This window comes from Sphaeramia orbicularis, chromosome 21 (assembly GCF_902148855.1).
Source record: "Sphaeramia orbicularis chromosome 21, fSphaOr1.1, whole genome shotgun sequence".
Lineage (NCBI taxonomy): Eukaryota > Metazoa > Chordata > Actinopteri > Kurtiformes > Apogonidae > Sphaeramia > Sphaeramia orbicularis.
In genome coordinates this window covers 55,872,289-55,887,474 of record NC_043977.1, presented here as the reverse complement: position 1 = coordinate 55,887,474, position 15,186 = coordinate 55,872,289, and the positions used below count along the sequence as shown (strand labels likewise).

The window sequence follows — 15,186 nt, the reverse complement described above, 5'->3', positions numbered from 1 at the left end:
ACTACAGACATTTCATGAAAATGCTTGCTTTTCACCCCTCCCTCATTCTCCCTACCCCTCTTGAATTCAGCTTCCCAGTTTTCCACAGTTGATAAAGTTGCAACATCATCCCCTATAGCAACCATGTCAGTATGACAACCCCTTTTTCTGCAGACATTTGGTTAGACCATGGTGCCACAGATGGTTCACCAATTGTCTCTGGTACTACTTTTCAAAGTCCTAAATTATTTATCCAATGTGAGTTTATCTGGACAGAAACCATCCACTTAGTATCAGGAGAGGTTGAATTTAATGTATGCCAAGTTTCATGGCTGTGGAAGAACTCCTTCTTAGTCAGACTATGAACTTTTCAGCCCCCCCCATAGTCTATATAATGTATATTATTATGGACGGAGGCAGTAAATCCAGGTGCAGATTACTGCACAAAGGGAGAATGGGATTTTCCTTGGTCAGGATATGTAGTCAGTCCAGCTGTGATTTACAAGGAGGACAATTCATACTGAACAAACAAGAACTCAAACTATGAATTATGAAAGAGCTGCAGCATCTGAAACTGACCACAGTGAACATTTGACACAAACAGAGCCACAGTGCTGCAGTTTCAGCTTCAGAATTTGTCATGTCTTTTATGGATTGTCATTGTCTCTTTCAACTCACCATATATATTTTTTGTTAGTAATTTGAAAAAAAAAAAAAAAAAAAAGCAATTACTAGAAATTTCAGGCAACCCCATTTGAAAACCAGGTGACCCCACATGGGGTCCCGACCCCAAGGTTGAAAAACACTCCTTTAATCTCTTCCATTACCGTTGTGGTTTCCTACTACTTTTAATGTTCAGTAATTGTGAAACTCATGTCGCATAGTCTTTCCTCTGCTTTTTCAGCCTCAGTGAATGAGGACTTTCCCTTTAACGCCTGGAAAACACTTCATTACAGTGATAATAAGTGTATTTATGTGGCTGAGGAACTAAACTTTAATCCAAACCAAATTAAAAGACTAAATAAAATGAAAAGCTTTGGTCATTTCAGTGTGAAGTCTACAGAAATAAAGAACATCAGATGGTGTTCTGTGTGTTGCTGTCTCTGCTGACCTCTGCTGGTACGTTTGAGTATTGAACGTGCAGCGTGTGGTCACATGACCTGAGTTCTGCCTGGATACGGCCAGCGTCTCTACTCTGTTTCTGTTCAGATGCAGATGCTGGACCAGGCAGCCTCAGGCCTGGGCTGAGTTTCTTCTGAACTCTGTCGATCGCTTATTCTTCAACGGAAAATTAAAGCGCATAATGAGCTATTTTTAACCCGATGCAATTTTAATACAGCACCTCAGGCTGTGCTGAATGAAAAACAATCATCGATGAGTTACGTTAAAGAAGAAACACAATTATAGCACATATGTCAACGATGGGGTTACATTCCTTTAATGGGTTATTGCAGGGGTGTCAAACATGCGGCCTGGGGGCCAAATGTGTCCCACCAAAGGTTCCAATGCGGCCCCTGGGATGAATTTACAAAGTGTAAAAATTCCACAGTCAAAGCTGTGGAACTCATTTTAGTTCAGGTTCCACATACAGACCAATATGATCTACAGTCAAATCATAACAGCAGAAGAACTGACAAAAAAGAATGACTATATATTTTCTCCTCGGTTTGATGTGAAAAAAATATTACATTATGTCTATAAATAATGACAACTTCAAATTTTTGTCTTTGTTTTAGTGCAAAAAATAACATTAAATTATGAAAATATTCATATATACAAACTATCCTTTAACAATAAAATGTGAATAACCTGAACAAATATGAACAACCTGAAATGTCTAAAGAAAATTAAGCACAATTTGAACTATTCGATCCATAATGCTCATGTATAAATGATAAGTTGAGGCATGATATTGTTAAAATTGCACGTATTTTTCTTTAAAAATTTCAGTTTTTTCAGGTTATTTACATATTTTTTGTTTGAATAGTTTATAAAAGTAAGTATTTTCATAATTTAATAGGGTTTTTTGCACTAAAGCAAAGACAAAAATATGGAGTTGTCATTATTTATAGGTTATTCTGTTATTATTTTACTGCTCCGGCCCACTGGACATTAAATCAGGCTGAATGTGGAACCTGGAAGAAACTGAGTTTGAGAGCCCTGGGTTATTGTGTCAAAACAAATACGTGAAATTGTCATTTTTCACTTCTATTCTGTTCTTAGTGTGGAGCGGCTCGCTGAAGATTTAACCCCCCCTGTTCCCATGATGCCCTCTGAGTTTACCAGTGAAGCCATGACACCGGTGGTAAATGATCATCCAGTATTTGTCAGATCATCAGTTGTGCTTCAGTTACATTCATTACACAATCAGAATGATATAATTTATGAATTATAGGGATTGTTTTTTGTAACATTAAAAGTAGAATTTGTAATATTTCTGTTAAAACCTTGTGTCTTGTAGCAAATGTTGTGTGAAATTTGTGATATTTTGTAGGTGAAAACAGAGGAGGTTGACCCTCAAACTTCAAACCCACTGTCTGACAACCTGATCGACTTCACAGATCTGACGCCTGTGGTGAGTCTGAGCCCGGCCAAGTCTGATCAAATGATCTGGAATGGAATCATTTCCAGAGAAATGTTTATGTAGCACCAAAGACATGAAGTATCCATCTGTAATAAACTTGGTGTTGGCCTGTGGCATTTTAGTAATGGAGAGTAAGATATTTTAGAAGAAATAATATCATGTTTCTGTAATAACAGCTGTGAAATATCAGAGAGGGCTAGGGCTGGCCCAGTCCCAGGGGTTCACGTCATCTACAGTGAATATTTGGAGGTTGCAGTGGAAATTCATGCAGAACTACAGCTAATTAACTCGTATCACAGCTTCAACAATCAGGACATATAATAAATATTAGGGATGCACCGATACCACTTTCTTCCAGACCGAGAACGAGTACTTACCGTACTTGCCGATACCGAGTACCGATACGAGTACTTAATAATCCCATCCCAGTCCTTAGTTCATTTTGTAAATGTGCTTTATTGTCGTTGTCATTAGTCTGACTGGAACAAAGTGCTGCTACTGACATTTAATGTGTTGGAATGAGCGTTTGTCAATTAATCCACCAGGGGGCGCCGCTCTGAATTAACCATACTGGACAAATACCACGAAGAAAAATAAAGTTTTTAGAGAAGAAGAAGAAAGTCAGTAATAACAAACATGGAGACGACAGAGGGAACACTAATGTGATACTAATGTTGCAGCGTTTTCTCTGGTAAGGTTTAAAAGTTTAGCTTCAGCAGGAAGAGAAAAGACAAATGAGAGATAAGTTTGGTTTTCACTTCCACTGGTGGAACCGCACCGCTCCGTACTCCCACTGGTTTTCTCATTCTGGATAGGCATCTGCCATCACCTGGAAAACAGATGGAATGTACGCAGAGGACGGACAGAACGCTGCGTCTGTATCTGTCTGTGTCTGGAACGGTACTGTCAGTCAGTGTTACTTTTATCACCGTCATTTATTTGGTTAAATCTCCACACTCTTCACACTCCACACACATTATTCCTCCTCCTCGTACCTGCTGCACTGAACTGGGAATGTCACACGGCCGTAAGTGGTATCGGTGCATTTGTATCAGATATCTTTTACGAGTACGAGTACAAGTACACACACTGAGTATCAGAGCCGATGCCGATACTCGTACCGGTATCGGTGCATCCCTAATAAATATCACAAAAATGATGAAACTGAACATGAACACTGTGCCTTTACAGTGGCATCAAAATACTTTACACAAGGTTCTGCAGGTTAAAGTGAATTAACTTAATGCTTTCTGCACTGACAGACTCTTAAAGGTGCAGGAGACTTTCATGACCAATTTTTCATCAGATCTGTCAAACCTCAGTCATATCCTCAGTATCATGAATCTGTTCGTCTGTCTGTCATTACTCACCTGAATCTCTTGCATTATGATGAACAGTTTCTTAGTTCCATCCACCAGAAACAAACCATGTGTTTACAAACTGAGCCGGGAGGGAACTCGGGCATGTTTGGAATTTTGTCACGATGTGCATTGTAGGAAACAGAAGTTCGCACAGCCGCCTGACAGCAGCAGCTGGAACAGACACGACGTGGAAACGGCAGGAGCTCCTTTCCCTCTATACATATTCATCCAGCCATTTCCGCGTTTCAGCTGTTTCCGTGTTGTTTTTTTAATCTATATAATGCACTGGGTTACAAAAAAATGTTTTTTTTGCAAGTTGTCTAGGTTTTTTCAACTGAATTAGGACCATTTTGCACCGCTAAATCCAAAAATGACATCTGTTTTTCTCAATCAGGTCAGGTTTTTTTGCTAATTTGATTTTGAAAAATTTGATCTTCTCACAAAATATAATAATTAATACCAAAATCAGATTGGTAAGCACACTTTATGAAACTTGTTGCTTGATTCCTGTTAGGTACAATGGTGTATTCACCGCAGATGTAGCAGAATACGTCAGGCTTATTTTTGCAAGATCTCCTAGTCGAAGCCATTTCATTCACCTGTAATATTAAAAAAAAAAACAATCATAAATTGGCAAAAGTAAAATCTTCAGAACTCGTTTATTGCAAGAAATATGGAAGAATTTTGTATCATATGATGTGAAAATGCCCATAAATGTAAGCAAAAATGTTAAAAAGCCAATTTGTAGCATAGTTCAGAAAGTTGACCTGATTGAGCAAAATAAATGTGATTTTTGGATTCAGCACACCAAAATTATCCTAAATCAGCTCAAAAAACTTAAATAATAAATTTGTTGTGACCAGTGTTATCATATGCTTGCGCTGCCGCTGCCAGACAGCAGTGCGAGCCTTCACTTCCCACAATGCACGTCACGACAAAATTCCTCAGATGCCCAGTTCCCTCCCGGCTCAGTTTGTAAACACATGGTTTGTTTCTGGTGGATGGAACTAAGAAACTGTTCACCGTGAGGGAAAAGATTCAGGTGAGTAATGACACACAGACTTACAGATTCATGATACTGAGGATATGACTGAGGTTTGACAGATTGGATGAAAAACTGGTCACGAAAGTCTCCCGCACCTTTAAACAACTTCAGCCCTACTCAAAACTGTCAGTCATTGAATCATTATCAGGATTTTAACCCATCAAGTGCCATTAAAAGCAGTTAAATTATTTGAATAACAGGTTTAACCTTTTAACGCCTGAATTTACTCACAAGTATTTAAAAAATTTATGATTTGTGTATTTGCTTTCAAGCAGAGGCTGAATTAAGTGGAGATTGTTAATTTGGCAATAGCACATAAAATCAATGCAAATTTGGGAGTGAGGTAAAATTACAACAAGAGCCAGAATGGTCAATAAGAGCTGCAAAAGGTTCAAACCAGCATGAGGGTGGTACATACGCTATCTCAGCTGATTCTGTAACAGACACGTAATGGAAAATGTGTGATGCAAATTTCCAACAGTCGATGTTCAGGGGTTAATGCATAAAACAGTGCGAACTTTTTCACAAACTGAGTAAACATAGAATCCTACTTGCCTCGATGAACTGAACTGAAGTCTGCGCCCGTGAGCCGTCTGTGTGAATCAGTGTGAACCTACAGTGTGAGCTTGTGTTGCAGCTCCCGGCGGTGCATCAGCCCAAACCCGTCATCACACCTCGCTGGATTATTCCCACCACCGCTGTGAGTGATCACACTTCTTCTGTTTCACCTTTCTGACTGGTCTTTCTTCTGTCTGTGTCCCAGCGTCTGTGTTTCAGTGACATGTTGAAGCATATCATGTGCACATATGTAGATGTTTGACACATTTAAGGCTGTTCCCATCAGCAGCTGCATAGACTCTGTAGACACTGACCGGCCGTCCTCCTTCTCCCCCCCCCCCCACCGCCTAATGCAGCCTCCTGGTATGTTTACTAACGGCCTGCTCGACCTTGACCCCCCCGCTAAGGTCCCGCCTCTCCTCCCTGCAGACGGGGGGGGCGCTCTCACCCAGGCCCCCCCTCCCCCTGCTCCCGCACGCTTCGTCATCTCCAACAGGTAAAGTCCATGCAAACACCAGACGAGTTTGGAATGAATGTGGGTCAGGTAACGGGTTTGATTTAATATAGTGTTTGATTGGATGGATGAATGAATGAAATCTTTATTTCGAACACGTGGGCAGTGAAATCAAAACAAAAATCAACCAACAAAATATAAGTGCTGGTACATAAATGACTGATAAGCAAACAACCCACATACATATATACATACATACATACATACATAAAATGAAATTATCCATGCTCAAAAATGAGTAGGAAGAAGTAAAAAAACTTATTTGCTCCTACCCCAAATTTCTATTCCTTATGACAGGCATGTCCAAAGTCCGGCCCGGGGGCCAATCACGGCCCGCGGTCAGATTTTCTACGGCCCACAGCTTCAGTTTTATAATGTATTATTTATGGCCCGCTTGGACTGTTGAACCGAGTACATGAATCATAAAAGGTTCCAAATGCAGTTTCTCCTTTCACCTCATGGTGGCAGCACCACTCTAACTCTATCTGGTTCTGTGACCTTGCCGTGAACCCTTTTCGCTAATTTCTAACCATGGCGCCTGTAAATAAAAAAACGAAAGTTGACAGTGAGGGCCGCCGCTTCCAGGAGAGATGGGAATTACAATTTTTTCCCCTGAAAATCGAGGCGATTGTGTTTGCCTAATTTGTCAAGAGACTGTTGCCTTGTTTGAGGAATTCAATGTAAAGAGACACTAGCAGACAAAACATGCTAACGCATACGACAAGCTAGCACGGAGTGAGCGCTCCGAAAAAGTGAAGCAAATTCAAGCTGCTTTAAACTCACAGCAGTGACTCTTCATGTGAACCTGAGTTCAGTGAATTCACCACCAAGGCAGGCTACCAAGTTGCCAGGTTAGTTGCCTCTAACTGCTGGTGTTATGTACTTGTAGATGTGACACAAATATTACTTTCTGAATGATTTTGTGAAAGACAAGAGTAAGAGTCATATGTTTTCATCTTAAACGTTAACAGACTTTACATTACTGAGTAATATATGAGTAATGATTACTCATATAAGTCATGTTTAAAATGAATGTGGGGTTAAGATTTTTATCAACTTCTTGGACGTTTGTTCTACGTTATCTGACTCCAGTGTGAAAGGAAGGCAGAATTGTTTTTTTTTTAACTTGTTCACACCTGAGTGGCTTAGATTTGGTTACACTGCCATTTAAAAAAAAATGATATTGTGACAATGAAAATAAAATTGTTGTAGAACAGTGCATTTATATGTAATTTTTACTGTTCGAAAAACATCCGAAGGGACCACTGGCCCCTGGCAGTCTCCACATTATCAGATCTGGCCCTCTTTAAAAAAAGTTTGGACACCCCTGCCTTATGATCACTATATAGCAATTATTATTTTGTATGAATATCAATATAATAACAACAAAACAATATCACACATTCTTTTTCCTTTATTCACTAACATGATAATACCCATTTACAACTGATCCTACCAGATATTAATACCAGATATTAATAAAAACTAAAAAAACAAGCAAAAATGAAACAAAAAACACATATACAGTACATATATCATAAAAATACATCTAATATTTTATACTGTCCGATATAGTAATAATATATTCATATATCCATATTTAAACTTGATATTATCAGCACATATGTGTCAGAGCCCCACTATGAAAAAGAACCGGACCCCCCCTCAGGCCCTTTCCTCTCTGTATTAAGTAAAAATCATTTGTTTGTATTTGGTTTTAAACTGTTTGTTTGGACATTGTTTCAGCTCCACACTCAGTCTGTTCCATAGTCCTATACCATTATTGGATAAACACAATCTTTTCTTTGTGGTATCACTTTAATCCCCTTAATTTATTAGGATTAATCAAATCCAGATTAGCAGAGCTTTAAATACATGCATATCACAAACACTGTTTGTATCCAAAAACACAGACACATACCTGTTACAACAAGCTGTTGAGTTGGTTGTTTGTTGCTGCTTCTTTCTGATGTGTCTGGACATATTTTGTGAAGTTAAGGTTGTGGAGACCAAAAAAAATCATCAAATTAAAAATAAAAGATCATTTTTGGTTGCACACTAACCATTCCACAATATAAACACACAACAAAACCTGTACTTTTGGAGATGCTCAGACCCAGTCATTTGGCCTGATGCTTCTTTTGCTGCTTCCAACAAATCAATAGGGATGGGAATCGAGTTCTTTTTGAGAACCGGATCCCAGTAGTTTGATTCCTTGGAATCGTTTACCTGCCTGCTTAACGATTTTACTTATCGATTCCGCCTTCGTTGCACATGCGTGATGACGTCATACGTACGCTGCATTGTTTTGGTCAGAACGTAGACAACATGGCGTTGAGGCAGAAATGGTCCAAACAGACCACACCAGGTCCAAACAGACCACACCAGGTCCAAACAGACCACACCAAGTCTAAACAGACCACACCAGGTCCAAACAGACCACACCAGGTCCAAACAGACCACACCAGGTCCAAACAGACCACACCAGGTCCAAACAGACCACACCAGGTCCAAACAGACCACACCAAGTCTAAACAGACCACACCAGGTCCAAACAGACCACACCAGGTCCACTGGAACACTGTCAAAGCTTCCATTTCTTCTAAAGGTGGAATCCCTCCAATCTGCTCAAACATTTGTCCTCAGAATGGGATTCATTTACAGGAATGTCACGTATTTGATTCACTACTTAGCGACACTTGTGAATCTAGCAGCAGAGTGAACACCAGGCCGTCATCTGGGCCCAGTTCTGGTTCCGGTGCGGGCAACAAATGTCGTACCTCCTCAAATACAAGTTTCCGAAGGTAGAGGAAAGGAAACAACAGGAGACGGGCCGAGTTGAACCAGTTCCACATAGTGGAAATGCAGCAATAGAAGAATTAGTAAAGAGTCTGTAGTTTTACTTTCACTTTATAAAAGACAGTTAATGCAAACACACCCGTTTGTACTCTTTCATTCCTTCCCCCAATGAGAATCGATAAGGAATCGGATCGATAAGAAAAATCGAGAATGGAATCGGAATCATTAAATTCTTATCGATTCCCATCCCTACATATCAACGTCAAGGAACATAATAAACATTATTACCTCTTCACTGGTCAGTCATCACAGTGTTCTGTCTGATGGGTGTATGTGAGGTAACAGGTGGAACTGACAGTTTGATTCTCCTCATACTTACTGACAGTATATTTATGTTTCATACCAGTAAACAGCTACAGGTGTTAATATTAACTTAACAGAGGGGATCTGACGGCAACTCTGTGATTAAAAAAACCCACTGTGAACGTTTGATATAAATTAAATGAATGAGTGAATAAAATGCAGAATCTTGTTTTAATCCAGAAATGCTCTGTGTTGTGGGTTTAAATCTGGACTTGCCTGTTTGCAGTCTCTTCTCCTCATTCCTTGGTGGTTGTGCTGTAGCTCTGCAGGTCAGCAGCCGGCCGTGGACGATGGAGCCAAACCCAGAGGTCTCCTGACCACTGAGCTCTGACGGACCACATCCACCCATCAACCCCACTCCACTGGACCCGCATCCCATCATCCCCTTCTGCTCCGGCCAGGCTGGACTGGACGTTAATGTAAGGAGGGAAGAGGCAGCTGACCAGCACCACGGAACACCATTCTCATTGACTTTGATTTTATCACATGGACCAAATTTTTACTTAAATTAAGTCGTAGTGTTTTTAACGGTGAGGTTCATTCACACAACGCTAGAATGAGTGGAGTATTTTTAATGCAAACGTTACATTCTACAGTTAGAAATATGAGTATCAGTGCTCAGATGTGGAAGGTTTTGATCCCATCCCACCCCTTCGGACACTTTCATGTCATCAAAGGTCTTTCCATTGGTTCAGGTTCCATCAGAGAAACTCAAACTTTGTATGTTTCATAAAAGCAGAGACTTAAACCCTGAAGAGTAGACATGTTAGAGGTGTTTTCCCTTTCTTTATTCTGACTGGAACAGCACATTCTTCACTGGATATTCTAGGTTTGTCCGTTTGTTCTAGATCTAAGTAATAACACTGAATGGAGGCGAGGCTCGAACAGAAGAAGTCAGTAAAAACACAGACTATGAAAGCTGCTTCTGAGTCCGAACATGATGGAACCTGGATGTTATTCCACTGTGACTACACCTGTAGCTTTACACAAACATCTGAAACAGTCCAGTCTACATGTCAGACTTTCACTGGACAGAAAATGTTTTCCCACAAACACTGGATTATCTTGTCAACACTGGATGTGAGGAGTCGAACACAAAGTGTGTTTTTTTTTGTTTTTTTTTTTTAAATGTTTTTCTTTTTGCTCATTGCAGTATTTTACACACACATTCGGGTGTTGAGTTTCTGTATTGAAGGGTAGTTCCTTATTGTCTGTTTTCCAATTAATTCCAATGTGATGTATAGAGCTGCAACCGATTAATCGACTCAAAGTGATCCAAAAAAATCATTCAACCACAATCCTCCTGAATCAAAGCTTTGTTTCCTTCATTTCTCTGCTGTTAAACATTGGTTCCACTGTTGTGTTTCACACGGACGCTTATTGTGACGCACAAAGAAGCTTCAATTCAGGAAAACTGCAATAGAATATTTCCCTTCAATCAATTCGAGTCGATTAATTGAATCGTGAATTTTTGCATTGGCTTCAAGCACCTAATCCATTAATCGGTTGCAGCTCTAGTGATTTATTTCCAGCTGTCACCATAAACTTTTGCGTTCACCGGTTGCATTCTTCACATCGGACTGTATTTAAAAGCTTTATTTGTGAGCTGTTGCTAAAACCTGATCTAGGTCAAATATGTCCTTTCAAAGCCATAGGACTCCTTTGATCATTTGAACTCAGATCAGTGGGAGATGCTGGTTTGCCGCTGCCTTAGTCTGGTAGTTATTGCATGACTTTGGTTTTTTACATGTTAGTCCACATAAAAACTACCTCTGTTCCACCAACACCAACCTGAAGTGTGTTCTAGACCAGTGTTAGTTCTGCTTCAGAGTAGTTTACTTTGGAAATGTGTCGGGTTGAACCAACGGCAGTGTCCGAAAGCTGGATCCTATGGTTAGCTGTTGTTTCTATCTATCGATCTATCGATCTATCTATCTATCTATCTATCTATCTGTTACATGTTTTGAAAGACAGCTCTTCTTGGGTCATGGAATGTAGTTGTAAGATTTTTCAGATAATGACATAATTGTTTAAGCTTAGTAGCTTATAGAGCAGGGGTGTCAAACATGCAGCCCAGGGGCCAAATGCGTCCCCCCAAAGGTTCCAATCCGGCCCCTGGGATGAATTTGCAAAGTGTAAAAATTCCACAGTCCAGGCTGTGGAACTCATTTTAGTTCAGGTTCCACATACAGACCAATCTGATCTACAGTCAAATAATAATAACCTATAGAAAATAATGACTCCATGTTTTCTTCTTGGTTTGATGTGAAAATAGTATTACACTATGTCTATAAATAATGACAGCTTCAAGTATTGGTCTTTGTTTTAGTGCAAAAAATAACATTACATTACATTTTGAAAATATTTACATTTCCAAACTATCCTGTAACAATAAAATGTGAATAACCTGAACAAATATGAACAACCTGAAATGTCTAAAGAAAATTCAGCCCAATTTGAACTCTTTTCTGCCTGTTCCTCAGTGTTTAGTGTCTTTGTAGATCTGATCCAGAATGCACATGTAGAAGTGATAAGTTGAAGCATACTATTGTTAAAATTGCACTTATTTTTCTTAAGAAATTTATTTTTTTCAGGTTATTCACATCTTTTGTGTTTGGATAGTTTATAAAAGTAAGTATTTTCATAATTTAATTGGGGGGCGGGGGGGTTGCCCTAGAACCAAGACAACAACTGTCAGTTGTCATTATTTATAGGTTATTCTGTTCTTATTTGACTGCTCCGGTCCACTGCAGATCAAATTGGGCTGAATGTGGAACCTGAAAGAACATGAGTTTGAGAGCCCTGTTCTAGAGCCTACTCAGGCCTTTATGTTTATACTTAGCTGCTAGCTGCTAGCTAATGGAACTGTACCTCTTCGTCTTGGCTAGTCCATTTAAATGTTCTGTTTTGCCAGATTTTAAAGATGCCCATCACCCAGTTTGAGTCTGGTGGGTCAGAATAATCCTGGTTCTGCTGTTTTGAAGTCAGGAGTTTGTATTTTGGCTGTTGTCATGTTGAGTGGAGGAGTTTGAGGGGTAACGAGAGATCTAATGTTAACTAGGCCTGTGTATTGGCAAGAATCTGGCGATACAATACTAGGATCATAATACGATATATCGCAATATATCACGATACTGTTAACAAGGCGATATTTTTTTGTTTCTTTTTTTAAAAGATTATTTCCTGGAAATACTTATAGTGCAGCATTTGGACAAATAAAGTTTTAACATGCAGCTTTACCAGAACAAAAAACACACAAATAAATAAATAGATTACACTGGGTTACAAAAAAATATTTTTTGCAAGTTGTCTAGGTTTTTTCAACTGAATTAGGACCATTTTGCACCACTAAATCCAAAAATCACATCTGTTTTTCTCAATCAGGTCGGGTTTTTTTGCTAATTTGATTTTGAAAAATTTGATCTTCTCACAAAATTGATTACATTTTTGTGACTTTATCAGTTGATTTTTTATATAGTTCTCACCCAAAATAGGTTTTAAGAGAATAAAAATCATTTCACCATTGTACCTGTTAGGTACAATGTTGTATTCACAGCAGATGTAGCAGAATACGTCAGGCTTATTTTTGCAACATCTTCTAGTCGAAGCCATTTCATTCATTCATAGTATTAAAAAAAAAATCATAAATTGGCAAAAGTAAAATCTTCAGAACTCGTTTATTGCAAGAAATATGAAAGAATTTTGTATCAGATGATGTGAAAATGCCCATAAATGTAAGCAAAAATGTTAAAAAACCAATATCTAGCATAGTTCAGAAAGTTGACCTGATTGAGCAAAATGAATGTGATTTTTGGATTCAGCACCAAAATTATCCTAAATCAGCTCAAAAAACTGAAACAATAAATTTGTTGTTGACCAGTGGAATGTTTTACAGACATTACAGTTTCAGATCCTGCTTAAATGTTCGTATTCGATTGTGAAAAGAAAACATAGTGTTCAGTCCATGAATCATCCAACATCAGAACATGATTTTTGTGCATTCCCAATAAAAATAAAAAAACAAACATTTGCCTTTCAGACAGTAAAAAGTGCTTTTAGGATGCTTGAATTATACATAATTAGCGTTATCAATTTCAAAAAACTACATTTATGACCTGCAGTATCACAATAGTACTTTTACTTTTACTTCTACTTGTACTTACTTTTTAAACAAACAACAGAACAATATTCCCATGTGAATATAGAAATAAGAGTCTGAAAAACCAAACTGAACCTCTGCCATGTTTGCATTTGAATAAATACCTAAAAATATCCGTACAGTACTTTTTAATATCGATACAGTATTGTGAAGTGAAATATCGTGATATATTGCAATACCGATATTCTCTTACACCCCTGATGTTAACCATTATGTTCATCGAACATTTATAAAACAAAAACATGACAATCTGACAAACGTAATAATATAAGTACCTCTGCCTCTGTTGATAATAAGTTGTAATTTGACAAATGATCCCTTCAAAGCCGATAACTGTGGACAGACATGCTTCAGGTGAATGCAAAAGGCCGGTGTAAACTGTGACAGTGGATCCTGTAAAGCAGCTCCTGCTCAGACTGCGTCGTAGCTACTACTGCCCTGCCTTATGGAAGTGAATGTATTCAAAGAGTCCCATGTGACGGCGCTGGAAATGCCGCGGCGTGAACGTCTCATCCACCATCACTGACTGAAGTCAAACGTCTAGAATGTGTGACAGACTAATTCCGTACATGTGAATTTGAGGCCTAAACGTGTTTTTAATTAAGTATATGCACATTTATTCTTTCAAAGTACTGTAGTTTTCTAGGTTTCCACACCCCTCATGTCACTTTTTGTTTTGTTTTTTCTGTTTCTTCTCTTTCAGTGTCTGTCTGGAACAAGGGAACCTGTCTTACATTGTGGTCTTAGCAGTGACAGTTATTTATGCTACTACTCAGTGTTACTGTTCAGATGTTATTACATGTCGTTCAGAAGTGTTGTAGCGTGTTTTCAGTTCTAATGTGTTGTCAGTGTGATGGCGTCAGTGGGCTGTAGATATGAACTAGATTTCTATATATATTTTTTTGCAAATTATGTCAGCAGTTTTTTGTTACTACATACTGAGAATTTAAACCTTGATGTGTTTTCTAATTATATAAGAAGTAGGGAGCAGCGTGTTACTGATCCGACTGACTGGAACAAACCTGGAGAACAGACCGGCGGTTTTGTCATGTCTTAAATGCAATTTTATATAAAGTGATGATTCAGTAAAGCTCTCCCAGGACTCTTCTCTTGTTTTTGGTCGATGTTGAAATGATTTGTCTGAAGAGGAGGAGGTATCTGCAAGTACATGGTGTGAACTTACTTTTTTCTCCATTTTATTTCATTTTTTTTTAATATTTTTGTCAAACACAGTATTAAGCATTAACCCTCTATGGCAGCACCTTGTCCATTTTTGGCCGGTCACATCGCTACAATGCATCCCAGTGAATGATACAGTACTTTAAAAAAAGAGGGAAAACCACAAGGAAACTATAAAAGCACTTGGCCCTACGCCAAGACAGATCTGTCCCACCCAACCCCACCACCCATCACCACCAAAATTTAATCACTTGTTCCTTGTGCCAGTATCAACATTTCCTGAAAATTTCAGGAAAATCCATCCATAACTTTTTCAGTTATCTTGCTAACAAATAAAAACACAAACACACAAAGCAAAGTGATCACAATACCTTCTGGTGGAGGAAACAATAAAAACACTTTAATTAGTCAAATGGCCTCCAGGAAGCCAGTTTGAAACCCTTTATCATGTGACTTTTCTCAGAAAACAGCTCTACTGTCTTGCTGCAAAAAAAGACTTTCAAAACATTATTTCCTGTCCTTTTTCTGCCAGGAAAAAATATCCTCACACTAATAGGTGTTTAAACTTTATGTTTTGATAGTTTCATGCAATTTCTTTGCTAATTAAATTGTGGAATTTTGTTAAAATGCAGCCGTTGCTCTGAG

General features: G+C 38.6%; 1 protein-coding gene across 5 annotated transcripts in view; it reads left to right on the top strand.

Moving 5' to 3' along the window:
* Positions 1–10,441, top strand: part of epb41l5 (erythrocyte membrane protein band 4.1 like 5) — an 81,940-nt gene extending 71,499 nt beyond the window's left edge. For 2 of the 5 annotated variants that reach the window (XM_030124497.1, XM_030124496.1), the window contains exons 22-26: positions 2,203–2,284; positions 2,474–2,554; positions 5,607–5,669; positions 5,884–6,023; positions 9,465–10,441. In XM_030124497.1, coding sequence (XP_029980357.1) covers positions 2,203–2,284; positions 2,474–2,554; positions 5,607–5,669; positions 5,884–6,023; positions 9,465–9,534 — 436 coding nt within the window. In that variant the 3' untranslated portion in view covers positions 9,535–10,441. Of the gene's footprint in view, positions 1–2,202; positions 2,285–2,473; positions 2,555–5,606; positions 5,670–5,883; positions 6,104–7,851; positions 7,888–9,464 lie in introns of those variants that run through there. The other 3 variants (XR_003934300.1, XM_030124498.1, XM_030124499.1) reach the window with 3 other exon arrangements.
* The last annotated feature ends 4,745 nt before the right edge of the window (positions 10,442–15,186 follow it).